At 47.2% G+C, this 26589-nt stretch overlaps 1 protein-coding gene and 1 long non-coding RNA gene across 2 annotated transcripts in view; one reads left to right on the top strand and one right to left on the bottom strand.

The window, feature by feature from the left end:
• LOC144506961 (peroxisomal N(1)-acetyl-spermine/spermidine oxidase-like) lies at nt 1–26434 on the top strand. The gene is made up of 6 exons (XM_078233414.1): nt 1–452; nt 9461–9654; nt 13364–13616; nt 15325–15437; nt 21226–21389; nt 25840–26434. The coding sequence occupies exons 1-6, from the start codon at nt 43–45 to the stop codon at nt 25993–25995; spliced, it is 1290 nt and encodes a 429-aa protein (XP_078089540.1). The 5' UTR covers nt 1–42; the 3' UTR covers nt 25996–26434.
• Nucleotides 1–26589, bottom strand: part of LOC144506965 (uncharacterized) — a 521793-nt gene that overhangs the window by 66325 nt on the left and 428879 nt on the right. The window lies entirely within an intron of this gene.

Consider the following 26589-nt stretch of genomic DNA (forward strand, 5'->3'; position numbering starts at 1 on the left):
TCGGTGGTCGATGAAGGAGCCCAGTACATTCACGGGGCGAGCATGAAGAACCCAATCTTCCGACTTGCCAAGCAGTATGGCCTCCTGCATCAAATGTCTAATAAGTCTGGTGCGGAATGGTCAGTCTTCACCAACACGCAGAGACATTTCGATCCTGAATTCATTGAGAAATTGGAGAACTTAACTACTTTTCTGTGGCAGCAAGCTCACCTTCACGCTCAAAACAACACACAAGCAAAAAGCCTTGGACAGGTCTACTTGGAAGAAATAGAGAAGATCCTCACCAATTGGACGGATGACTCTCCTCACCTCAGGAAGCAAAAGCTCGGTGCACTTAACATGATGTTGAAGGACCAATGTGTGTATTTTTCATCACAAAACCTCGATGACGTGTCTCTGCAGGAATTCAGTGAATATGAACAGATTGAAGGTGGTGACCTCAACTCTCCAGGGTTAGTCAACTGTTCGCTGTTTGTCTTGCAATTCAGTATTCATGCAAGGTTGAATAGACCTCGTGGCGCGATGGGTAGTGTCCCCTGCCCCTGAGTCAGAAGTTCTTGGTTCTAGTCCCACTCCAGGTCTTCATAGTCACAGCAGATGTGTTCATGACACTATCAAACAGGTCGATAATCAATCTGTAAACCCTTCCACCACATGCCAATGAGAGGCAATGAGAGTGGGATAGATTTGTGGTCAGGGAATGTTACAGAATAAACACTGGAGCCTCTAGCATCAATATGCAGAACTTAACTCGCTTGTAAAAATATATCATAGATAGAAATCATAGAAACCCTACAGTGCAGAAGGAGGCCATTCGGCCCATCGAGTCTGCACCGACCACAATCCCACCCAGGCCCTACCCCCACATATTTACCCGCTAATCCCTCTAACCTACACATCTCAGGACTCTAAGGGGCAATTTTTAACCTGGCCAATCAACCTAACCCGCACATCTTTGGACTGTGGGAGGAAACCCGAGCACCCGGAGGAAACCCATGCAGACACGAGGAGAATGTGCAAACTCCACACAGACAGTGACCCGAGCCGGGAATCAAACCCGGAACCCTGGAGCTGTGAAGCAGCAGTGCTAACCACTGTGCTACCGTGCTGCCAATTCCTGCAGAGACTTTTTATCATCTATGGATAGTCTGCGTCATAGCTTACTTCAGCGTTGTGGTGGTGTATTTCAGTTCACTCAGGGAGGTTGAGTTATTATAGTAACATGAGCTTTCAGAGTGCTGCTCCTTCATCTGATGAAGGAGCAGTGCTCCAAAAGCTATGATACCAAATAAACCTGTTGGACTTTAACCTGGTGTTGTGAGACTTTTACTGTGCCCACCACCCCAGTCCAATGCCGGCATCTCCACATCATTGATGATAAAGGCAAGATTCCACAATTCCATTAGCTTTATTAAGGTTTTAAATGTACTTCCAACATTTTGTAGCCTTAGCCAAAGCTTTCCAGGAAAAGAGAGTGGGAAGTGAAGGAATGTCCAAGAAAAATAGAGTGAAGGCAAATCCAATGTGCAAACAGAATTTTTGGGCGGCACGGTGGCACAGTGGTTAGCACTGCTGCCTCACTGCACCAGGGACCTGCGTTCGATTCCCAGCTTTGGGTCACTTGTCTGTGCAGAGTCTGCATGTTCTCCCCGTGTCCGCGTGGATTTTCTCCGGCTTCCTCCCACAGTCTGAAAGACGTGCTGGTTAGGTGCATTGGCTATGCTAAATTCTCCCTCAGTGTACCCGAACAGGCGCCGGAGTGTGGCGATTAGGGGATTTTCACAGTAACTTCATTGCAGTCTTAATGTAAGCTGACTTGTGACACTAATGAATAAACTTTAAAAACTTAAACTTTAAACTGATGGAATGATGTATTACAAATGTCCCTTTTTCATGGCTGGATGACAGGAAGATTGCTCAGATTTGAACTCAAAGGCTTTCTCCTAAAGGTATGCCAGTGTAGTACCATTGGAAGGAGGTGATGGCGAGACTCAATCCACTTACTCTTCCGGAGATTAGATACAGGAGAATATATCTCTTTTTAAGAAATCAAAGTAAAATAAAATAGTTGTGTTCCATCCAAATTGCCATAGGCTGCATTCCACAAGATGCCACATATCAACATGTTGCACATTGAGGCTCAGCTATAGTAACCTCAACGCCACCACCCCTTCCACTCCACTCCCCCCACATTACCCTACTATTCTCATGCATGGCAACACTTCAGCAGAATATGATTCCAAGCTGCAACTTACAACCTGCCACATTCACACCTTTGGCTTCAGCCATCAAATTGGTGTAACATAGCCCAGTGGCATGAGGTATAGTCACTCACTGATAGCCAGAATGGCCTATAGAATGGGGACATGTCCATTACTGTGTATACGTGGCGTATTGCATAAGAGAACAGATTCAAACTAGTTCAGAAGTAACATACTTCTTAACGACGCACTTAGAAAATCATAGTATGATCAGAGAAAGTCAACATTGTTTTCGAATCATAGAATCCCTACAGTTCAGAAAGAGGCCATTTGGTCTATCAAGCCTGCACTGACAATAATCCCACCTAGGCCCTATCCCTATAACCCTACATATTTACCCTGTTAATCTCCCTGACACTAAGAGGCAATTGAGCATGGCCAATCAACATAACCTGTACATATTTGGACTGTGGGAGGAAACTGGAGCACCCGGAATAAACCCATGTAGACATGGAGAGAGCATGCAAACTCCACACAGTCGCCAAGGCTGGAATCAAACCTGGAGCTGTGAGGCAGCAGTGCTAACCACTGTGCCACCACGAAGGAGAAATTGGTTGAACTTTCCGACTGTTTACGCCTGTGGGATCTTCTGGTTCCATCAATGGTGCTCCCCATGCCACAGGTTTCATGGTAACGTTGGGTGGAGTCAATGGGAAATCCGTTACTGTTCTGCTCACCACGGGAATAGGAGCGGGCAAGAGGCAGACTGTGGACAGGTCCATTGGCCTCGGGTGGGATTTTCTGGTTTCGGGGTGAGCGAGGTCAGAAAGTCCCACCCAACCAGTCAAATCCAGTTAATAGCGACCACACAATACAGCTTAGATGATCAGGTCTGGGAAACCGTCTTTTGTTTGTTCAGTGAAGGTACAAAATTGCATCTTATAATGGAGAATATCTGCAGTCTGCTGTGGCTCTAAATGTCAGATGGAACAAGCCTCTCTGAAGACTTTGGCCAGTCTGGCTGTTAGATGGAAACTAGTCTCTGGGAGTGTTGATTGTAAACTAGCCTGCTTCCCTCTGAGTGTTTATGGCAATTATACTATTTAGTCTCTTTGATATTTCATTCTGTAATTTAACTGTCTGCATCTCTCAAATTTCTTGACTCTAGAAATTAGCATGTATATACTTCTCTGATCTCTCAGTCATCTAGGTAAACTGTTTCTACTGATAGGCAATTACAACTGATTCAGTCTAGATGCCTGCTAATCTTGTTACTGGGCAAATCACACCTCATAATGCTTTTAGAATGCTGGCTACTGCTGTTGCTCGGCAGTTTTCTACCAGTTGCTAGACAAATCACATCCTATCATGCTTTTTTGAATTCTTGTTACCACTGTTGCTAGGAAGGTCCCTGATATCGGGGAATCGAAAACATGAGGGCACTGTCTCAAGATGAGGAGCTAATCATTTAGGACTGAGAGGAGGAGAAATTTCTTCACTCCAAAGGATTGTGAATCATTGGAACACTCTTCCCCAGAGGGTAGTGAATGCTCCATCATTGAATATATTCAAAGGCTGGGATAGATAGATTTTTGGCCTCTCAGGGAATCAAAGAATATTGTGAGTGGGCGAGAAAGTGGAATTGAAGCCCAAGATCCGCCATGGTCAAACTGAATCGTGGAACAGGCTTGACTCAAGTGTTATTATGTTCTCGTGAACTGTGGTCTCCACTGGAATTGGCAACTCTAAATATCCAACCACTTAGAAGCTTGGGAGATAAATTTGTTCTGTGATATTCCACACTGCATAAAATATGAGAATAGAATGTAACTGATCAGAAATCAGATTTTTCATGATGTAAGCAGGAAACTGCAGTCAGATTTTTTAAAATGATAATATTCTAATATAAAGTTCATCATATTCTATCACATTCAGTTGACATAATTTTGTGCAACATATGGTGCTCAATTCATCCTTCCATAGCCAGGAGTTACCATCAGATGTATTTGTTGCTATCATTTGTCATCCATTAAATGATAGCATTGTGTGGCATTGTGGGTCAACCCACAGCACGTGGACTGCATTGATTCAAGAAGGCAGCTCACCACCACCTTCTCAAGGGCAACTAGGGATGGGCAATAAATGCTGCCAGCCAGCGACACCCATGTCCCATGAATGAATAAAAAAAATAAAATATATCAATCAGCGATACAGCTTGCACCATTATAGAAACATAGAGACAGAGAAACTAGAAGCAGGAGTGGACCATTCGGCCCTTCAAGCCTGCTCCGCCATTCATTTTGATCATTGCTGATCATCAAATTAAATACCCTGATCTCGCCTTCCCAAGAACGGTCAAATTGTGCGTATTATAGTTAGCCACACCGATTATTAGATTGTGAAACTGTGCACCACATTGATACTGATAGATAATCATTGAATCATAGAATCCTACAGTGCAGAAGGAGGCCATTCGACCCATCAAGTCTGCACCGACAACAATCCCACCCAGGCTCTATCCCCATAGCCCCATGCATTTACCCTAGCTAGTCCCCCTGATACTGAGAGGCAATTTAGCATGGCCAATCCATCTAACCTGCTCCTTTGGAAAGGAGCACCCGGAGGAAACCCACGCAGACACGGGGAGAATGTGCAAACTCCACACAGACAGTGACTCAAGTCGGGAATCGAACTCGAGTCCCTGGCGCTGTGAGGCAGCAGTGCCAACCACTGTGCCACCGTGCCACTTAAGATTAAGTATACAAGAAAATTATTCAAATTTCTTTTGGGTAATAGACTTTTATGTGATAGAGGTGACTATTCCAAGGTAAATGTATGACATGGAAACTGCCATTACTTTCGATATGTCATTATTTTTTAAATGATCTTCATTAGGATATTCTTACTTTGGTGGAGCCAATGTAGCCAGACAAATGTCATTCTTATGGTCCATACATTATCTCATCAGGATTGTTTTATTTATTCATTCATGGGATGTGTGGATATCTCTGGCTTTGCCAGCATCTATTTCCCATCCCCAGTCATCCTTGAGAAGGTGATTTTGGTATCCATGGTGATAGATTCACTTTCATGGTATAATCTTGGTGTTATCGAAGTTAATGGGTGGGATTTTATGGTCTCGCTTGACCCAAGACCGGAAAATTCCACCCGAGATCAATGTACTTTCCCATTGTCCGCCCCTTGCCCGGTGCGAGTCCCGTATCGGGCAGGGCGGTAGATTTCCGGTGAATATGTCCCATGTGTTCAGTGCACCAAGGGTTCCGAAACTGGATTCTGTTGGATTCTCCGGAATCCAGCTTCAGATGAGCTGAAAACTGCACAAAACTCAAATTTTCAAGATTAGGGTGAATGCAGACAGCGGTGCAATGGTGAGAGCGGGGCCCTGTGAGAGGGAGCGGGGCCCTGTGAGAGGGAGCGGGGCCCTGTGAGAGGGAGCGGGGCCCTGTGAGAGGGAGCGGGGCCCTGTGAGAGGGAGCATGGCCCTGTGAGAGGGAGCGGGGCCCTGTGAGAGGGAGCGGGGCCCTGTGAGAGGGAGCGGGGCCCTGTGAGAGGGAGCGGGGCCCTGTGAGAGGGAGCATGGCCCTGTGAGAGGGAGCGGGGCCCTGTGAGAGGGAGCGGGGCCCTGTGAGAGGGAGCGGGGCCCTGTGAGAGGGAGCGGGGCCCTGTGAGAGGGAGCGGGGCCCTGTGAGAGGGAGCGCGGCTCTGTGAGAGGGAGCGGGGCCCTGTGAGAGGGAGCGCGGCTCTGTGAGAGGGAGCGTGGCTCTGTGAGAGGGAGCGTGGCTCTGTGAGAGGGAGCGGGGCCCTGTGAGAGGGAGCATGGCCCTGTGAGAGGGAGCGAGGCCCTGTGAGAGGGAGCGGGGCTCTGTGAGAGAGAGCATGGCCCTGTGAGAGGGAGCGGGGCCCTGTGAGAGGGAGCGGGGCCCTGTGAGAGGGAGCGGGGCCCTGTGAGAGGGAGCGGGGCCCTGTGAGAGGGAGCGGGGCCCTGTGAGAGGGAGCGCGGCTCTGTGAGAGGGAGCGTGGCTCTGTGAGAGGGAGCGGGGCCCTGTGAGAGGGAGCATGGCCCTGTGAGAGGGAGCGAGGCCCTGTGAGAGGGAGCGGGGCTCTGTGAGAGGGAGCATGGCCCTGTGAGAGGGAGCGGGGCCCTGTGAGAGGGAGCGGGGCCCTGTGAGAGGGAGCGGGGCCCTGTGAGAGGGAGCGGGGCCCTGTGAGAGGGAGCGGGGCCCTGTGAGAGGGAGCGCGGCTCTGTGAGAGGGAGCGGGGCCCTGTGAGAGGGAGCGTGGCCCTGTGAGAGGGAGCGTGGCCCTGTGAGAGGGAGCGGGGCCCTGTGAGAGGGAGCGTGGCTCTGTGAGAGGGAGCGGGGCCCTGTGAGAGGGAGCGTGGCCCTGTGAGAGGGAGCGTGGCCCTGTGAGAGGGAGCGAGGCCCTGTGAGAGGGAGCGAGGCCCTGTGAGAGGGAGCGAGGCCCTGTGAGAGGGAGCGGGGCCCTGTGAGAGGGAGCGAGGCTAGGGAGAGGGAGCGGGGCCAGGCAGAAGGAGAGGGAGTGGGTGGAGCATTCCCTGTGAGGGAGAGCAGGGGGGGCGGGGCCTGCGAGGGAGAGCAGGGAGCCTGTAATGGTGAGAGCAAGGGTGGGGGGGGTAAGGGGGGGGGGATTCGGGGAGACGGGGGAATGCTGGGGATGTGAGCCAGGCCTCAGAAAGAGATGAGTGCGTGAGAGATGAGAGTGTGTGTGTGTGTGAGGGACAAGAGTTAATGTGTATTTGAGAATGTCAACCTTAGGTTGAGGAAGTGTGCATGTGTGAGTGTACGAGAAAGAGATCTGATGATTCTGTGCCTTTAAGAAATGTATTTATATCATTGTTCTTGTGAAGGATACGTTAAAATTCAATTCTGTTTAGACGGTGCTGATCTGTCTGGTCCAGATAGCCCAGATGCTGAGAATGTAGAAGACTTGTTATAGGGGTGTTCTAATCTGAACTAATGCAGTGTTGTTTATTTTTTTGTTTGTCCCCTGGGGTTTCAAAGTAGGGTTTTATTAGGTTGATTGACAGGGACTGAGTCTTCTGCTAATGGAAGGAGCTACGCTTACAGGGACAAGCAGGCAGTTTTCTGATTGAACCTGCAAGGAGCAGGAGCTCTTTTCTCTCTCTCTCTCTGGAGATTGCAGTTTGGGACCTGCTAGAAAATAGGTATCTCTCTCCAGAGGTGTTCTGGGAGGTTGAAGACTAGCAGCCCATGTAGCAGCACGTAGACCTGCTGTTTTCTCACTGGTTTTGAAGAGGAGTTTACGTCTGTGAGGAATATCGAGATAGGCTAGAAGTTAAGAATTGTATTTGTCATGTTTAAGTATTTCAATTGGTAAAGGTTACACTAATTCTTTTTGCTATAGTTAAACTGTATTGATAAATAGAGTTTGTTTTAATAAAAGCTTCCTAGTGGACCAATAGAATCACACCTGGAATGAAGCACCTTATCCTCACACTAATGCCAAAATCAAAAATAGTTGGGTTCTAGTGGTGAGAGGGGGTAGGTTTAGGGGAGATGTAAGGGAAAAGGTTTTCACATGGAGGGTGGTGGGTGCCTGGAACACATTGCCAGTGGAAGCCAGCACATTAGCAATGTTCAAGGCGTACCTTGATAGACATATGAACAGGAGGTGAACAGAGAGATAGAAACCTCTTTTGGCACAGGCTTGGTGGGCCGAAGGGCCTGTCCCTGTGCTGTATTATTCTTTGTTCTATGTTCTTGTTCTTAGTCTAACTTCATATTGTATCTTGGAGTTTCAGATCTGGTCCTTAACAGAAAGAAGAGTGATTATGTGTATGTGTGTGTATGAGAGTGATGAGAGTGTGTCTGTGTGAGAGAGAGAGAAGAGAGTGAGTGAGAATCTCCAACATGAGAATCCAGCATTCCGGCAGCACTCTTCCCATTTGAACCAAAGGAACAGCAACACTCCTTCCATGGGCGGCACTGTGGCACAATGGTTGGCATTGCTGCCTCACAGTTCCAGGGATCTGGGTTCAATTCATGGCTTTGGTCATGTGCAGAGTTTGCACGTTCTCCTCGTCTCTGCGTGGGTTTCCTCCGGGTGCTCTGGTTGTTCCCACAGTCTGAAAGACGTGCTGGTTGGGTGCATTGGCCACGCTAAATTCTCCCTCAGTGTACCCGAACAGGTGCCGGAGCGTGGCAACGCGCAGATTTCCACAGTAACTTCATTGCAGTGTTAATGTAAGCCTACTTGTGACACTAATTAAATAAACTTTGAAACTTTGATTAAAAATGGCAAAAAGGTAAGACCTAAGTACATGCTTTAAGAAGAAAACCTTTGAATTATAGCGAACGTATACATATGAGAAATAAAAACAATTTCTATAAATTATGTTTTTTAATGTAGTGCGTGAAAACTATATTTTTTTTGTGGTTTGGCACTTCAACATAATAAGGATGTTTCTCAGGAATTCCTCCAGCACTCCTGAGAGGTTGGAAAAGTTTGGGAAACCCTACACTTGATGATATTCTATTTAATGGACAATATTGTAACAATTTTAATCAGGCAATTGAGGTTGGCCTGCTTGAATATGAACTCCCTGATTAAGGGCCCCTGGAAAGGGAGCATGCGATGACCGGGGGCACAGTTGATGCATTCCGTGCTCGCTGGGCACCACAGGGACTGGGGTGTATTATTGACCCCTTTAATCACATTTTAATTTGATGTTTTAAGTTCCTTTCCATTTTGTTTTTTGTTTCGGACAGTTCCCCTCCTTTTAGGGAACTGCCCTTTTTGAGTTGTCCCTGAGTTAGTTTGATTTTGTATATTTGGTTGGACACAAAAAGATATCCCTGATTAAGGGCCAAATTGATGATCCAATCAGGGAGCCCCATGCTCTGTATTTAAACAGGAGTGTCAGTTCCTCTGGCACTCCGGAGATAGACTGCAGACTGAGAACACTCTGTATAGTGTTGTTGGATCTTGTAAATAAAGGAATTTTGGTGAAGGGACTTCCACCTCTGAGGACTTGTTAAACATTCAGTTATTTTAGGGTATGTAATGCGTAGTGTCGAATGGACATTATGTTATTCAATAAGCAACCTTCATAGTCATTGGCTGGTATTTAAATTGGCACAGCGTACTTGGCAGAGGCATTCGTTGATAGGTCGAGTCACACTGAACTGACTTAGGGTCATTCACACGGTGTGATCTCAATTATTATTTGGTTAACAAGTAGAACTTGTGCTATTCCAGATTATTCCTCAAATTAATCTCAAATCTGGTGGAAGTTATCCCCAGGGAGAGCTTGCTGCTGGAGAAACCTGTCAAACAGATCCAGTGGAACGGAAGTTTTGAATCGGAGGACGGCTCGCTGTATCCAGTCAGAGTGCTGTGTGAAGATGGAGATCAAATTCTAGCTGATCACATCATTGTGACAGTTTCGTTGGGTAACAGAACAAACACTTCCTTTCAGTAATTGCTTTAAATGATAAGGTCTAACATTGTTTTCAAAATATTGAAAAAGGTGATACATTGACCATGTCATAACATTCTTAAAATGAGACTGATGAGATCACAGAATTGGGCCCAATCCTTATCACATAATAAGCTTTGCAGTTAAAGGAGTTGCATCAATTTTGAGTTAGGAAATATTGAATGCTTCAGAATAAACATGACCAGGAGCACAGCAGCTTAACTAGAAACTCTCAGGGCTGGATTTTATGATTGTGGCTCCATAAGTTACAGCTCACAGCCTGCCATTGCCTTCCTTCCCACCCTGACCTGTCCCCCATGTTATGGAGGGCAGTTGAGGCTTTGATGGTTCATTCTTGGGCCTATTGAGGCCTTTAATTCCTGGCTATTTAAGTGCCTCATCCCACCTCCGCTGTTATTCTGTATGTCTCTACCCCCACCCCCCATCCACCTTCACTGCTTTCTTCTCTGCCGTTTGGCTATTCATACCCTTTATTCTCTCTATGGGCTGCCATTAGCAGCCTTTCCCCTGGTTTCTGTGGCTATGACTCATCTTTCATTCCCTCCCCCTGCAGTATAAATATCTCCCACTTTCTATGCCTTTTAGCTTTGACAAAGGGTCATCTGGACTCGAAACGTCAGCTCTTTTCTCTCCTTCCGGATGCTGCCAGACCTGCTGAGATTTTCCAGCATTTTCTCTTTTGGTTTGAGATTCCAGCGTCCGCAGTGATTTGCTTTTCTCTGCTGTTATTGTACCCACAGCAGGGGGAGGCCCAGGTCGAGCGGGGGGCTCAGCAGGTTTTACTGTGCGAATGAGGCGGGGTTCCTTCTTTAGTGTGCCCATTGAAGGAAAAGCCCCTGCCGAGGTCAGAACCCCTCTTTAACTCTCCTCCATTGGCCTCTCAAATCTCACTCCCCACCTCCCTCACACCCCCTCGCTAGGATGTGCAAGCCAACCCCCGATGATAGAAGAAGAAAGCACAAAGAACAAAGAACATTACAACACAGGAACAGTCCCTTCGGCCCATCAAGCCTGCATCTATGCACGATGCCTTTCTAAATTAAAGACCTGTTGCCTCTATGTGGTCCATACCCCTCTATTCCCTGCCTATTCATGTATCTGTCAGGATTCCTCTTAAGTGTTGCTTTTGTATCTGCTTCTACCACCTCCTCTGGCTGCACATTCCAGGCACTTACCACCCTCTGTGTAAAAAACTTGTCTCTCATGTCTCCTTTAAACATTCCACCTTTTATCTTCAACCTATCTCCCCTAGTAATTGGCATTTCTACCCTGGGGAAAAGACTTCCACTATCCAATCTATCCACGCCTCTCATTAATTTTGTAAGCTTCTATCAGGTTGTCCCTCAGCCTCTGACGTTCAAGTGAAAACAAGCCACGTTTTTCCAATCTCTCCTCATAGCTAATACCCTCCAGACCAGACAACATACTGAACAAAGAACAAAGAAAATTACAGCACAGGAACAGGCCCTTCGGCCCTCCAAGCCTGCACTGACCATGCTGCCTGATTGAACTAAAACCCCCTACGCTTCTGGGGACCATACCCCTCTATTCCATCCTATTCATGTATTTGTCCAGATGCCCCTTATAAGTCACTATCGTATCTGCTTCCACTACCTCCCTCAGCAGCGAGTTCCAGGCACCCACCATCCACTGTGTAAAAAACTTGCCTCGTACATCTCCTTTAAACCTTGCCCCTCGCACCTTAAACCAATGCCCCCCTACTGGTAAACCTTTCCTCTACCCTCTCTAAAGGCTCCACATCCTCCTGGCAGTGTGGCCAGAACTGGATGCAATATTCTAAATGTGGCCCAACTAAAGCTTTATACAGCTGCAAGATGACTTCAATTTTTATTCCCGATGTCCAACTGATGAAGGCAAACATACCATATGACTTCTTGACCACCTTATCCAGTTGTGTTGCCAGTTTCAGGGAACTTGTACGCCCAGATCCCTCTGTATGCTAATGCATCTAATGGTTCTGCCATTTACTGTATACATCCGAGACTTACCTTGAGTCCGCTTTCCATAACCTCCGCTTCTTGAGGTTCTGCCCCTAGTCTCAGCAGTGCCCATTGCTGGAATCTGGCAATGCTGGGATGACCAAGCTGCTGACTAATTGGATTGGCCAACAGCTCCCTAAGGCAAGGCTGTCATCTTCCATTCTGCATAAACTTCAGCTCATCTCAGACTCTGCTGCGTATAACGCATCCTGCTGCACCTGTCTACCCATCACCTCCAGTCTCATTGGCCTTCATAGATTTTTAGACCCCAAGTACATCAAACTTTAAATCCCCATCTTCCCGTTTAAATCACTTCTTCTCTCTACAACCTCCTCCAGTGAGGTCTGAGTTAGGACTGTTAGTCCAGTTAGGACTGAGTTGAGGAGGAACTTCTTCACCCAAAGGGTTGTGAATCTGTGGAATTCCCTGCCCAGTGAAGCAGTTGAGGCTACCTCATTGAATGTTTTTAAGGCAACGATAGATAAATTTTTGAACAGTAAAGGAGTGGTGAGCGGGTGGGTAAGTGGAGCCGAGTCCACAAAAAGATCATGAATGGCGGAGCAGGCTCGAGGGGCCAGATGGCCTACTCCTAGTTCTTATGTTCTTATGTCATCTCCTCCTGTAAGATGGTACTTAAAACCCCTCTTATGACCAGGCTTAGAGCCACCCCTCCTAACATCTCTTTCTTTGATTGGTGTCGAGTTCTGCAAAGTACCGTCAAACATATTGTCTGCATTTAAGGTGTCAGATAAATGCAAGTTGTTGAAGTTCAATAAGTTTCTAAAATACAATCCATAAAATATTTTTTTCAAAAGTTCAGTTCACTAAAGCATGGTGAAAAGTGGAAACAAGCCTCCCACTCACTCATAGTGGCACAGAGGTTAGCACTGCTGCCTCACAGCACCAGGGACCCGGGTTCGATTCCTGCCTTAGGTCACCGTCTGTGCGGAGTCTGCACGTTCTCCCCAAGTCTGCGTGGGTTTCCTCCGGGTGCTCCGGTTTCCTCCCACAGTCTGAAAGACGTGCTGGTTAGGTGCATTGGCCATGCTAAATTCACCTTCAGTGTACCCGAACAGGCGTCAGAGTGTGGTGACTGGGAGATTTTCACAGTAACTTCATCGCAGTGTTAATGTAAGCCTACTTGTGACACTAATAAATAAACTTAAACATTGTTTACAGTTGTCTGAAATGCGGGCTATAGATAAGGGGCAGCACAGTGGTTAGCACTGCTGCCTCACAGCGCCAGGGACTGGGTTCGATTCCCAGTTCGGGTCACTGTCTGTGTGGAGTTTGCACTTTCTTCCTGTGTCTGCGTGGGTTTCCTCCCACAGTCTGAAAGACGTGCTGGTTAGGTGCATTGGCCATGCTAAATTCTCCCTCAGTGCACCCGAACAGGCGCCGGAGTGTGGCAACTAGGGGATTTTCACAGTAACTTCATGACAATGTTAAGCCTACTTGTGATAATAAATAAACTTTACTTTTACTTTACTTTTACTTTAGATAAGGATTCTTAATTTGCAATTCTAATTTCTTCTATTCGAAAGAAGGGAAGAGAATTATTACAGATAGAAAATCTAAAAGAACTCTGATTATTCTTTTTTTAAAAAAACACCAGTTTCTGAAATGACAAGCAGGTCATTAAGATTTGAGTTTGTTCACTAGGTTACCTGAAAGGAGAAGCAGAGACATCGTTTCATCCGAACCTCCCAGAGGAGAAGTTGCATGCAATCGAAAACATGGGCTTTGGTACGACAAATAAGATTTACCTGGAGTATGAGGTGCCATTTTGGGAGAAGTCAGAACATTGGATTGGATTAGCTTGGGAGGACGAAACTCCATTTTCTAGTCTGAAACCAAACCTAGCTGAGTGGTGGCGACGTATCTATTCGCTTGATGTACTCCACCCAGTAGAGAGGTATTGAATAGTAAGGGAACAGTTGAAAATGTGATAACCATCTATATAAATGCTGTCTCTCTCTCCGTTTCTCTCTCCCCCTTTCTCTCCCTGGTGATACTGACAGCGTAAGCCTCCTAAAGAGGTGGAGGCTAACACAGATGAAAAATAGTCTTGAGGAGAAAAAATCCACAAGGTTTAAAGGAATCAAGGGATATGGAGGGAAGGCCGGATCAGGATGTTGAATTTGATCATCGAATCATGGAATCCTATAGTGCAGAAGGAGGCCATTCGGCCCATTGTGTCTGCATCATAGAAATCATAGAAATCATAGAAACCCTACAGTGCAGAAGGAGGCCATTCGGCCCATCGAGTCTGCACCGACCACAATCCCACCCAGGCCCTACCCCCACATATTTTACCTGCTAATCCCTCTAACCTACACATCTCTGGACTCTAAGGGGCAATTTTTAACCTGGCCAATCAACCTAACTTGCACATCTTTGGACTGTGGGAGGAAACCGGAGCACCTGGAGGAAACCCACGCAGACACGAGGAGAATGTGCAAACTCCAACAGACAGTGACCCGAGCTGGGAATCGAACCTGGGACCCTGGAGCTGTGAAGCAGCAGTGCTAACCACTGTGCTACCGTGCCGCCACCAACCACAATCCCACTCAGGCCTCATCCCCATAACCCCATAACCCAATGCATTTACCCTAGCTAGTCCCCCTGACACTCATTATAGCATACTCACTTAGAATCATAGAATCCTACAGTGCAGAAGGAGGCCATGTGGCCCAACGAGTCAGCATCGACCACAGTCCCATCCAGGCCTCATCCCTATAGCCCAATGCATTTACCCTAGGTAGTCCCCCTGACACTAAGGGGCAATTTAGCATGGCCAATCCACCTAACCCCCACATCTTTGGACTGTGGGAAGAAACCGGAGTACCCAGAGGAAACCCACGCAGACATGAGAAGAACTTGCAAAAAGCTCCGACAGCGACCCGAGGCTGGAATTGAACCCAGGTTCCTGGCGCTGTGAGGCAGCTGTACCAATCACTACCATTATGCCCATCGCCTCCCTCATGATCAAAATCATGGGGGAGGCGTTGGCCTAGTGGTATTATCACTAGACTATTAATCCAGAAACCCAACTAATGTCCTGGGGACCTGGATTCAAATCCTGCCTCGGCAGCTGGTGGAATTTGAGTTCAATGAAAAATATCTCGAATTAAGAACCTACTGATGACCATGAAACCGTTGTCGATTGTCGTAAAAGCCCATCTGGTTCACTAATGTCCTTTAGGGAAGGAAATCTGCCATCCTTACCCAATCTGGCCTACATGTGACTCCAGAGTGACACGGGCAACTAGGGATGGGCAATAAATACTGGCCAGCCAGCAACACCCATGTCTCACAAATGAATTTTAAAAATCACAGTAGAAATGAATGATTCCTGCCTATTAGTCTTGATACACAGTAGAAGAGACAGAGTCAGAGACAGCGAGAATGGAGAATTTTGGCGCTCAGCCAAATCTCCATTCATAGCAGCGGGACTGGATAATCCCAGACAGGGACGGGGTCAGAAAATCCCGCCCAGAATTAGGTCAACATCTCTCATTTAGATCTCGATCTGTAATTATTATAAATTTATCTTTGGCAAGTATGGTGGATGTCCAACATGTGTTATTTAGTAGTGACTGAAGCTTGAATCTGTTTGATAGGTATGGGCACGTCCTTTTGAGCTGGATCTCAGGGAAGGAAGCAGAGTTTGTGGAAACACTCAGTGAAGATGAACTAGCATCAAACATCACGAGGATCCTAAGGCAATTCACGGGTAAGAATTATTGGGGTAAGCCCACTGACTCTGTGCTCACAGCGCTAAGGGGGCGGGGGGCGGTGGTTAAGGAATAACATTACAATGCTGTTGTGTTGATTATTTGTTCATTGTTCATTTTGACTATATCTACTTACCAGGAACATGAGATTGGTGAGCCTCTCCTCATCTGTCCTGTAATGATATTATATGTATATGTTGTACAATCATGCACAGAAGCATTCTCTTGATTTAGGTTAGCCTACAGAAATAGGCCCATTGAGTCTGCACCGATCACAATCCCACTCAGGCCCTATTCCCGTAACCCCAAATATTTACCCTGCTAATCCCCTGACACTAGGGTCAATTTAGCATGGTCAATCCACCTAGCCTGCACATCTTTGGACTTTGGAAGAACCCGGAGCACCTGGAGGAAACGCAGACATGGGGAGAATGTGCAGACTCTGCACAGACAGTGACCCGAGGCCAGAATCGAATCCAGGTCCCTGGCACTGTGAGGCAGTAGTGCTAACCACTGTGCCACCAGAATGAGACCCCGACTGGATGCAGAAATACAGCAGACTTTAATATCGTTGCAACCAGAGCCCTGAACTCTTAATAAGAGCCATCCCTGCAGAGAAAGGCCATTATGGAATTCCTATTGTGTGACTTTTACATCCTGTCCCGTTGAAACATATCTTCCTGGAGGTCATGTACAATGTTAATTTACCATGAGCAGCTCTGATGAATGGTCATCCAGACTCGAAACTTTGGCTCCACTCTCTCCCCACAGATGCTGTCAGACCTGCTGAGGTTTTCCAGCATTTTCTGTTTTTGTTTCAGATTCCAGCTTCCGCAGTATTTTGCTTTTAACGTATTCTATTGTTACGTAGTTGGGGCGGCACGGTGGCACAATGGTTAGCACTGCTGCCTCACAGCGCCAGGGACCCGGGTTCGATTCCGACCTCAGGTGACTGTGTGGAGTTTGCACATTCTCCTCGTGTCTGCGTGCGTTTCTTCCGGGTGCTCCGGTTTCCTCCCACAGTGCAAAGATGTGCGGGTTAAGTGGATTGGCTATGCTAAATTATCCCTCAGTGTCAGGGGGGTTAGCAGGGTAAATATGTGGGGTTACGGGAATAGGGCCTAGGTGGGGTTGTGGTCAGAGCAGTCTTGATGGGGCAAATGGCCTCCTTCTGCAGTGTAGGGATTCTATGATAATTCTGGTTTCGATAGGTCTCGGGTACATGTTAATAGCTCCCGATTAGCTGTTAATGTACAGAGGCCAGATCCGCTTAATAATCATGTGCATCCAATGTCAATTTCCAGACACTTTGCGGCCTGTAACTGTAACCCCTCCCAGCATTCCGAGTTTCGAGACAGTCCTGATTACGTTCAAATGCACAGATGCTTATTTCACTTCTTTCACTGCATACCTGTTTGTATTTTAAATCAATTGGTCTTTGTTTTAACATCTCCAAGTTAAATCTCACTCTGCAAGGGGTTCTGGGTTTTGGCACCAAGATATGTATTCCTATTAATTCTGCTATCTAGCACTGGGCGGCACGGTGGTTAGCACTGCTGTCCCTCAGCGCCAGGGACCCGGATTCAATTCCGGCCTTGGGTAACTCTCTGCGTGGAGTTTGCACGTTCTCCCCTTCCTTCTGAACATGTCGCAATATGTTGCTACCTTTCAGTATTATACCCAATTTTTCTGTTAGAAAGACTTCAAAGCAATTGTGACCAATCCCCACCTGGGCACTTTTTGCTCTCCAAACTAAAATGCTTTGAGACGTTATTCCGCAAGTGGAACGCTGTGAAAGGAGAGGTGATCAAAGTTTAAGCCTTTGTACGCCATACAGTATAATCTTATGTCATTAAAATGAAGAACATCCAACAAATTACCACCAGCGTCTCCAAAGAAGATATGCTGCTTTTGAAAAACATCTCCTCTAACAAATCAGAAATACTTTCTGTTGGATTCCAACCTGAAAATAACAGGGCTGCGAATAGAAAATACTTCCCTGGATTTTCTTTTTTAATATATATAGGTTTTAGAGTTGGAGAGGGCTCATTGTAGATTGGCTGCACATTGTTGGGGCGATTCTCCCAGCCCACTGTGCTGCTCAAGCAACGCAACAGGCCAAGAGGCATCAGCAGGGGCTAGTTTACGGGCTTCCCACTGAACGTCATTTTTAACTCTGTGCATCTCCGGCACTAAGTTTTTTCGCGTAATCTGCCCCGCTCCGGAAATGGGCGTGGAGATGATTACAATATGGAAATCTTCATTTCGATATAATTAGCGGTTCCGGGACTGAGGTTTCCGAGCCCGCTAATGTCTCTCCCACCCGCCACCCCCACCCTCCAGCTGCCAGGAGTGGTTCCTTCCAGCAGAGTTTATTCCTGCTCCCCACTATGGGGAACAGACAGCCAGACCCTGCTAGAGGAAAGAGAGGCTATTGAGACCCTCCCAGGAGGTCAGGGGTAAGGGAAGTGTCCCTTGGGCAGTGCCAGCCTGGCACCCTGGCGCTGCCCAAGAGGCAAACTGGCAGTGCCCACTGGGCACCAGGTAGTGCCAAGGGGGCAGGGCCAGGAGCGGGGCTAGAGGATGGCGGGCCTATTGAGGGGCAATCGGTGGGGAGGGAACCTGCTTCCACTCTGCAGGAGGGTTGGTGGGGGGAGGGAAGGAAGAGGGCGATTGGGGCTGGCCATTCAGCTGGGGGAATCAGGGCTGCTGGGAGGTGTTCGGGGCTGTCAGTCAGGGAGATCGGGGCTGTTGGTGGTGGGGGGGGAAACATCGGGGCCGGTCATCAGGCTCGGGAGTGGGTAGTGTCAGTACTGTCCGGGGGAGGGTGAGGACTGTCGGGAGGGGGTTGGGGCGATAGGGGAGGGACAGGGGGTAGTGAGGGACATAGGGGCTAGCCCAGGGATGTCCGGGAGGCCAGCAGTCGGAGGGTTGGAAGGACAGTGATGGGGGGGTGATGCGCGACAATCAAGCACGTGGAACAAGGCTTCAGTATTGAAGGCTTTTATTGTCTAACAATGGAACTACTAACACGAATACACCAGTTCAGACTGAAGGGGTCCTGCCGGAGCAGAGGGTCTTATACCTCTCCACCGGGATGTGCCATAATAACACTTATAACAGGTAAACACCCTAACCCAACAACATTGTACAACCCCCACAGTGACAACACCCTAGCCCAACAGTAACATAATAACAACCCCCAGTGGTAACCAACGATGGTTCACCACAGGGGGTTGCGAGGCTGGCCAGCAATCTGGAGACCCGCAATGGGGGGGACATAGTGCATGCGCCAATCTCCGTGCTGACAGATCCGCGCATGTGCAGTGGCCCCCTCAGCGCCTCTCAGGTGGGAATAGGCCCTGCCCACAGATTTTCAGGGTGAATTACGCTGAGGTACTCAGTGCTGCATAGGGCCTGATTCTAAGTGCTGGGCAGACTTGAATCTGGGAGTGTTTCAGATCCGACTTTTAGACCCGTTTTCAGGCGCCCCCATGCACACTCTGCCTGGAAAAAAAAGCAGCGATTCTGAATCACGCTGCACGCTGTGGGCGGAGCTTATCGCTTTTGAAACCCTGCAGCTCCGATCAGAGCCTTCAACTGCGCATGTGCAGTAAACAAAGTAGGAAAACGCTCCCCTGCCACATCGCTCCCGGGCCGGATAATGCCTCCCCCCCTGGCCCCCACAGACATTGCCCCACAACATAACTGACCCCCTTATCCCCCCACACCCTCTCGCCACCCAGACAGACCACGGTCCCCCTGTCCCCCTTCCCCCCCCCACCAATCACACGCAGAATAGCAGTGGACCCCCCCTTCCCCCCATTGATCGTACACAGAGTGGCAACAAACCCCCCCATCCCCTCCCGCCCCCCCTGCCCCCCCACCAGAGAGCCATCTGACCCTCCTCCTCCCCCCCCCCTCACCCACCGCACCACCGATCTGAAAAAGAGAGCCGGCAGAAGCTCGGAACTTACTTCCTCAGAAGCTGGAATGCCTGAATCAGACTTTTGCGGACCATGTCTGTTTTGCGCCGAATCTGGACGGGCGAACGCGGTGGTAAAGGGAAAAGTGCCGGTAAAGTTGGGCGTCCAGTCCATTCATTCAATTTTAAAGCATTCAAATGCATTTAAATTGACATCGTGGCTGTTTCGGGCGTGGTCCCAACGGCGGCCATATTTGGCCATTGGTATAGAGGAAATGGGCACAGAGGCAAGTGCGGATCGCGCTACTCGCCTCACACCCGACTTTACCAAGTTTCCGTGCCTGAAAACGGGCGCAACTTGATGGTAAAATCAGGCCCGTAGAATGTCAGAGATTCATCCTGGAAATCACACCAAAACAAACGACGGGATTTACTCCCATTTTCCTGCACGTTGGGAACTTAGAATCTTTTTGGGAGAATGCCAGCCGGTATATCTGAACAATTGTTCCTATATCAAATACATTTTTTAAATTTGTTATTCAAAAACAGCTAATGAGGTTAATGAATAGCGTTAAAAAGTGACATTTTTGAGGTTGAGGTTGCGAAATTTCCTGTCTTATCACTCTTTGAAGGGTGGCACGGTGGCACAGTGGTTAGCACTGCTGCCTCACAGCGCCAAGGACCCAGGTTTGATTCCCGGCTTGGGTCACTGTCTGTGTGGAGTTTGCACATTCTCCCCGTGTCTGCGTGGGTTTCCTCCGGGTGCTCCGATTTCCTCCCACACTCCAAAGATGTTTGTGTTAGGGGGATTGGCCGTGCTAAATTGCCCCTTCGTGTCAGGGGGACTAGCTAGGGTAGATGCATGGGGATAGGGCCTGGGTGGGATTGTAATCAGTGTAGACCCTTCTGCACTGTAGGATTCTATGATTCTATGAAGGCAAGATTGAAAACAACTCACAAAATCACAGAAAGGGGCCATTTGGCCCATCGTGTCTGCATCAGCTCTCAAATGAGCATTATGACTTAGTGACATTCCCCTGCCTTTTCCCCGTTCCCCTGCACATTGTTTCTTTTCAAGTAATCATCTAATCCCCTCTTGAATGCCCCAATTGAACCTGCCTCCACCACACTTCCAGGCAGTGTATTCCAGACCCCAACCAGTCGCTGTGCGAAAAAGTTTATTCTCACATCACATCTGCTATTTTTCCCAAATCACTTTAAATCTGTGCCCTCATCTTTTACCAGGGGGGACAGTTTCTCCCTATTTACTCTGTCCAGCTCCCTCATGGCTTTGAACATCTCTATCAACTCTCCAAGGAGAACAGTCCCAACCTCTCCAACCTATCCTCATAACTGAGGTTTCTCATTCATGGAACCATTCTTGTAAACCTCTTCTGCACTCTCTCCAATTAGTTCACATCCTTCCTGTAGTGTGGCGCCCAGAACTGTACACAATATCATTCTATACTTTTATCAACTTATATTGTAAAACAATTAACAAAAGTTTATTTATTAGTCACAAGTAGGCTTACATTAACACCACAATGAAGTTACTGTGAAAATCCCCTAGTCGCCACATTCCAGCACCTGTTCGGGTACACTCACTGAGGGAGAGTTTAGCACAGCCAATGCACCTAACCAGCATGTCTTTCGGTCTGTGGGAGGAAACCGGAGCACCCAGAGGAAACCCCCGCAGACACGGGGAGAATGTGCAAACTCCACACAGACAGTGACCCAAGCCAGGAATCAAACCCAGACGCTGTGAGGCAGCAGTGCTAACCACTGTGCCACCATGCCATCTGTAACAGTTGCATAACCTCCCATCCCTATTAGTTTATAACGACCCCTGGTTTTGTTTCTAGGCAAACCTGTGCCACGGCCTAAAAATGTATTTGTGACAAAGTGGTTCAGTGACACTTACACACGGGGCTCCTACTCCCATATATCCATCAATTCAACTGGAGATATGATTGACAAACTGGCTGAGCCCTTACCACAGGCAGGAGGGGATGGACATCTCAGCAAGGTAAGCAAAGTATCATAACAGTCAATATTGAAAGACAGGCTTCATGCCACACAGAGGCAGCATTTCCCTTTTGTAAAGGGGGGACAGGGGAGTCAATTTAAGACATAAGAATAAATATTTTTAATGCCACCATTAGGACAGGAATTGTACTTAAGGTCAATTTTGATAAGGTGAACGGTTGTCGGGTTTTTTGACTGTGTTAAATTCTTTACTACTGAGGAATATCCTGAAGAACTCACATCACAGACAGGAGTCAGGGAACACTGATATTTATTGCAATCTTACTCACTCCACCCTCCAAACAATAACTGCCCTCTTGGAGCAGTTCCCGGGCAGACCACCCCACACTTAGGATCACCTGACCGTTCCCTTAAAGGGGCTAACATACATAACAGACTATGATGAATTTAACTGAATGAACCAAATACGTATCCTAGTTAAATGACAAGGTTTAAACAATAGGAAGGCTAGGATGGGGTTGAGTGCATATTTTGCAATGTTCAATTTGTGCCCCAACCCAGTGCCCCGCAAGGCTGTGTCCTCAGCCCCTTACTCTACTCCTTATACACTTATGATTGTGTGGCTAAATTCTGCTCCAACTCCATTTTCAAGTTTACTGATGACACCACTGTAATGGGTCAGGTCTCAAACAATGACGAGACAGAGTACAGGAAAGAGATAGAGAATCTGACTTGACTTGATTGATTATTGTCACATGCATTAGCATACAGTGAAAAGTATTGCTTCTTGCATGCTATACAGACAAAGCATACTGTTCATAGAGAAGGAAAGGAGAGGGTGCAGAATGCACAAGAGTTAGAATGAAGTTTTAGAAGCATAGAATAAGAGTAAAAATAGAATTAGAAGGTATGCTGGGCACAGCTTGCAAGAAGTCGCCTCGCTCTGGTGCCATCTTGGGGATTCTTCAGCTCTGGTAAACTGGTGTGATGACAATAATCTCTCCCTCAAGGTCAGTAAAACGAAAGAGATAGTCATCGACTTCAGGAAGCGTAGTGAAGGACATGCCCCTGTCTATATCATTGGGGACGAAGTAGAAATGTTTGAGAGCTTCAAGTTTCTAGGTGTCCAGATCACCAACAACCAGCCCTGGTCTCTCCATGCCAACGCTATAGTTAAGAAAGCCCACCAATGCCTTTACTTTCTCAGGAGGCTAAGGAAGTTTGGCGTGTCCGCTACGACTCTCAGCATTCTTTCTGGTTGTATCACAGCTTGGTATGGCTCCTGCTCTGCCCAAGACCGCAAGAAACTACAAAGGATTTTGAACGTAGCCCAGTCCATCACGCAAACCAACCTCCCATCCACTGACTCTGTCTACACTTCCTGCTGCCTCGGAAAAGCAGCCAGCATAATCAAGGATCTCATGTGCAGATTCCACTCAGACAGTGACCCGAGGCTGAAATTGAAACTGGGTCCCTGGCATTGTGAGGCAGCAGTGCTAACAACTGTGCCACCCTAATTAGCAAGTGTCCACTGAGAATTGCGATCCCATGGCAAATGCAAAGTCCCTTGGCAAGTGTTGGATTTTTATTCCCTTTTTGCAGGCAGCCTCTGGAACATTCAACCCAAATTTTGCACCTCTGTAACACCACTAATAAATACCACCCAAAATATTTGCAATTCTTAACCATTGGGAAGAAGGCTCATGACTTCCCTACAATGACCTAACCTTAGGTTGTATCCTATATTTATAATGCTTGAACAATGGGCAGAGTGCTCAGAGCTTCAGCCATGAGAAACTAACCTTAACTCATATTCTTTAGAGTCATAGAGTCATGGAGGTTTACAGCATGGAAACAGGCCCTTCAGCCCAACTTGTCCAAATCTCCTTTTTTTAACCACTAAGCTAGTTGCAATTGCCCGTGTTTGACCCATATCACTCTATACCCATCTTACCCATGCAACTGTCTAAATGCTTTTTAAAAGACAAAATTGTACCCGCTTCTATTACTACCTCTGGCAGCTTGTTCCAGACACTCACCACCCTCTGTATGAAAGAATTGCCCCTCTGGACCCTTTTGTATCTCTCCCCTCTCACCTTTAACCTATGCCCTATAGTTTTAGTCCCCCCTACCTTTGGGAAAAGATGTTGACTATCTAGCTGATCTATGCCCTCATTATTTTATAGACCTCTATAAGATCACCCCTAAGTCTCCTACTCTCCAGGGAAAAAAGTCCCAGTCTATCAAGCCTCTCCTTATAACTCAAACCATCAAGCCCCGGTAACACTCTAGTAAATCTTTTCAACACTATTTCTAGTTTAATAATATCCTTTCTATAATAGGATGCCCAGAACTGTACACAGTATTCCAAGTGCGGCCTTAGCAATGTCTTGTACAACTTCAACAAGACATCCCAACTCCTGTATTCAATGTTCCGACCGACAAATCTATCCCTCAGGCCAATCACTATCCAGTGTTTTGGATGCTGTGTACCACTACTGCGAGACTCACTGGAGCCCAAGTGTGAAAATGTATCCCAACTACAACTTCTGTTCACTTCTGTGTTCTTTCCTCCTTCAAGCTAAATTAAAGCATTTTGGCAATTAGAAAAGATGCAAGCTGAAAGACTTCTGAACAATATTCCAATAATACAAAGCAATTAAGATGTTTCATCACCAAGTTTATATACAGTATTGATCACACAAATGTGTCAATTTATTAGTGTCATAAGTAGGCTTACATTAACACTGCAATGAAGTTACTATGAAAATCCCCTAGTCACCACACTCCGGTGCCTGTTCGGGTACACTGAGGGAGAATTTAGCATGGCCTATGCACCTAACCAACACATCTTTTGGACTGTGGGAGGAAACTGGAGCACCCGGAGGAAACCCACGCAGACATAGGGAGAACTTGCAGACTCCGCACAGACAGTGACCCAAGCCAGGAATCGAATCCAGGTCCCTGGTGCTGTGAGGCCTTTCCCCATTGAGCCTTGGCAGAGCCTGCCCCAAGTTTGAGGGCGTCCCATATTGAGGGAATGTCGCACTATTTAAGTGCAATTTTTTGGGTGAGACATGAAGCCGAGGTCCCATCTGTCCTTTTCATAGAATTCCTCCATCAATTCTATGAGGACAGGCAACATCCTGGAGGACAGGATGTTGGAGGACATTCGGCCCATCCAGCACAATCCCACATAGGCCTTATCCCTGTAACTCCATGTATTTACCCTGCCAATCCCCCTGACACTAAGGGGCAATTTATCATGGCCAATCCACCTAACCCACACATCTTTGGGCTGTGGAGGAAACCCGGAGGAAACCCCACACAGACACAGGAACAACTTGCAAACCCCATACAGACAGTCACCCGAGGCCGGAATTGAACTCGGGCCCCTGGCGCTGTGAGGCAGCAGTACTAACCGCTGTGCCACCGTGTCAACGACAAGGTGGAGATAAAAGATCATATGGCACAAGTCAAAGAAGAGCAAGAGATTTTTCTCGGGTGCCTTGGCCAATGTATGCCCTTCAGCTAATATCACAAAATCAGATTATCTGATTATGCATTTCAGTGCTATATGCAAGACCTTGTAGTATGCAAGTTTGCTGTATGCAAATATACTGATATGTTTGCTCCTATACAAGCGCGACAGCTCTCCAAAAATACTTATTTAGCTTTAAAGCATATTGGGGCATGCTGAGTTTGTGAAAGATGCTTTATAAATATAAGTTGTGGATGTAAAATGTATTTAAGAAGGCACATGGCATGCTTCCCTTTGTTGGCTGGGACATTGAGTACAAAAGTTGTCAAATCATACTGCAGCTATATAAAACCTTGGTTAGGCCACATTTGGAATATTATGTGCAGTTCTGCTCACCACACTACCAGAAGGACATGGAAGCTTTGGAGAGAGTGCAAAGAAGATTCACCAGGATGTTGCCTGGTCTCGAGGGTGTTGGCTATGAGGAGAGGTTGAATAAACTAGGATTGTTTTCACTGGGAAGACGGAGGCTGAGGGGAGACCTGATAGAGGTCTACAAAATTATGAGAGGCACAGACAGGGTGGATAGTCAGAGGCTTTTTCCCAGGGTGGAAGTGTCAATTACAGGGGGCCTGAGGTTCAAGGTGAGAGGGGGAAAGTTTAAGGGAGATGTGCGGGGCAGGTTTTTCATGCAGAGAGTGCTGGGTGTCTGGAATGCGCTGCCAGAGGAGATGGTGGAAGCAGGCACAGTAGCAACATTTTAAGAGGCATCTAGATGGGTACATGAATAGGGAGGGAATAGAGGGATACAGACCGAGTAAAGGCAGAGGGTTTTTTTTTGTTTAGTTAGGGCATCAAGATCAGTGCAGGCTTGGAGGGCCGAAGGGCCTGTTCCTGTGCTGTACTGTTCTTTGTTTTAAGTTCCTTCTTTCTTTGGTGAGCGATGATTTTGCACCTTTAAGAACTGTGCATTTCCCACAGATACTGTAACCATTTCCTCTGATTCCAGATGTTGCAGGTATTATTCGCTGGAGAGGCAACACATCGGAACTACCACAGCACCACCCATGGAGCGCTGCTGTCTGGGTGGAGAGAGGCAGAGCGACTGATTAATCATTACTCCATCGGTGAGGGAGGACATCAACAAACCAGAGGAGTGGCTTAAATGTATCCATATAGTAATATGTCAGAACATTAGTTATTTCATTCGTTAATATAGCAAATTAAGTTAACTTTTCGTCACTTCCATTTTAAGTTTGGCCAGGCTTCCACCAGAAGAACTGGTCAGTTTGACTCAGTGTTCCTGAAGGAAAGTGTTTCTTTAATATTAAATTAAAGCCTGTCAAATGTTTTGGGCATTTACACAAGATTCTTCTTCCTCTTGGAACAATTGCAAACCACTCAGATAGGTTGTCCCCTCGCACGCTTTATTCCATGGAGCACGCATTCTAACCAAATAGAAATTGTCTATCTAACAACAGTATTTGTTATTGAGTAAACTCCAACAGTACTGTGCCGACATACAAGCGGATTGTGCACACATTTCTCTGTATCTCCAACAGCCTGTAAATTGCTTGGGGCATACTCAGTTCAAGGGAAGATGAAAATAGGTGGCATGGTGGCACAGTGGTTCGCACTGCTGCCTCACAGCACCAGGGACCCGGGTTCAATTCCAGCCTCCATAGAACCATAGAACCATAGAAAATTACAGCTCAGAAACAGGCCTTTTGGCCCTTCTTGTCTGTGCCGAACCATTTTA

This window comes from Mustelus asterias, chromosome 18 (genome assembly GCF_964213995.1).
Source record: "Mustelus asterias chromosome 18, sMusAst1.hap1.1, whole genome shotgun sequence".
In the NCBI taxonomy this organism is placed as follows: domain Eukaryota; kingdom Metazoa; phylum Chordata; class Chondrichthyes; order Carcharhiniformes; family Triakidae; genus Mustelus; species Mustelus asterias.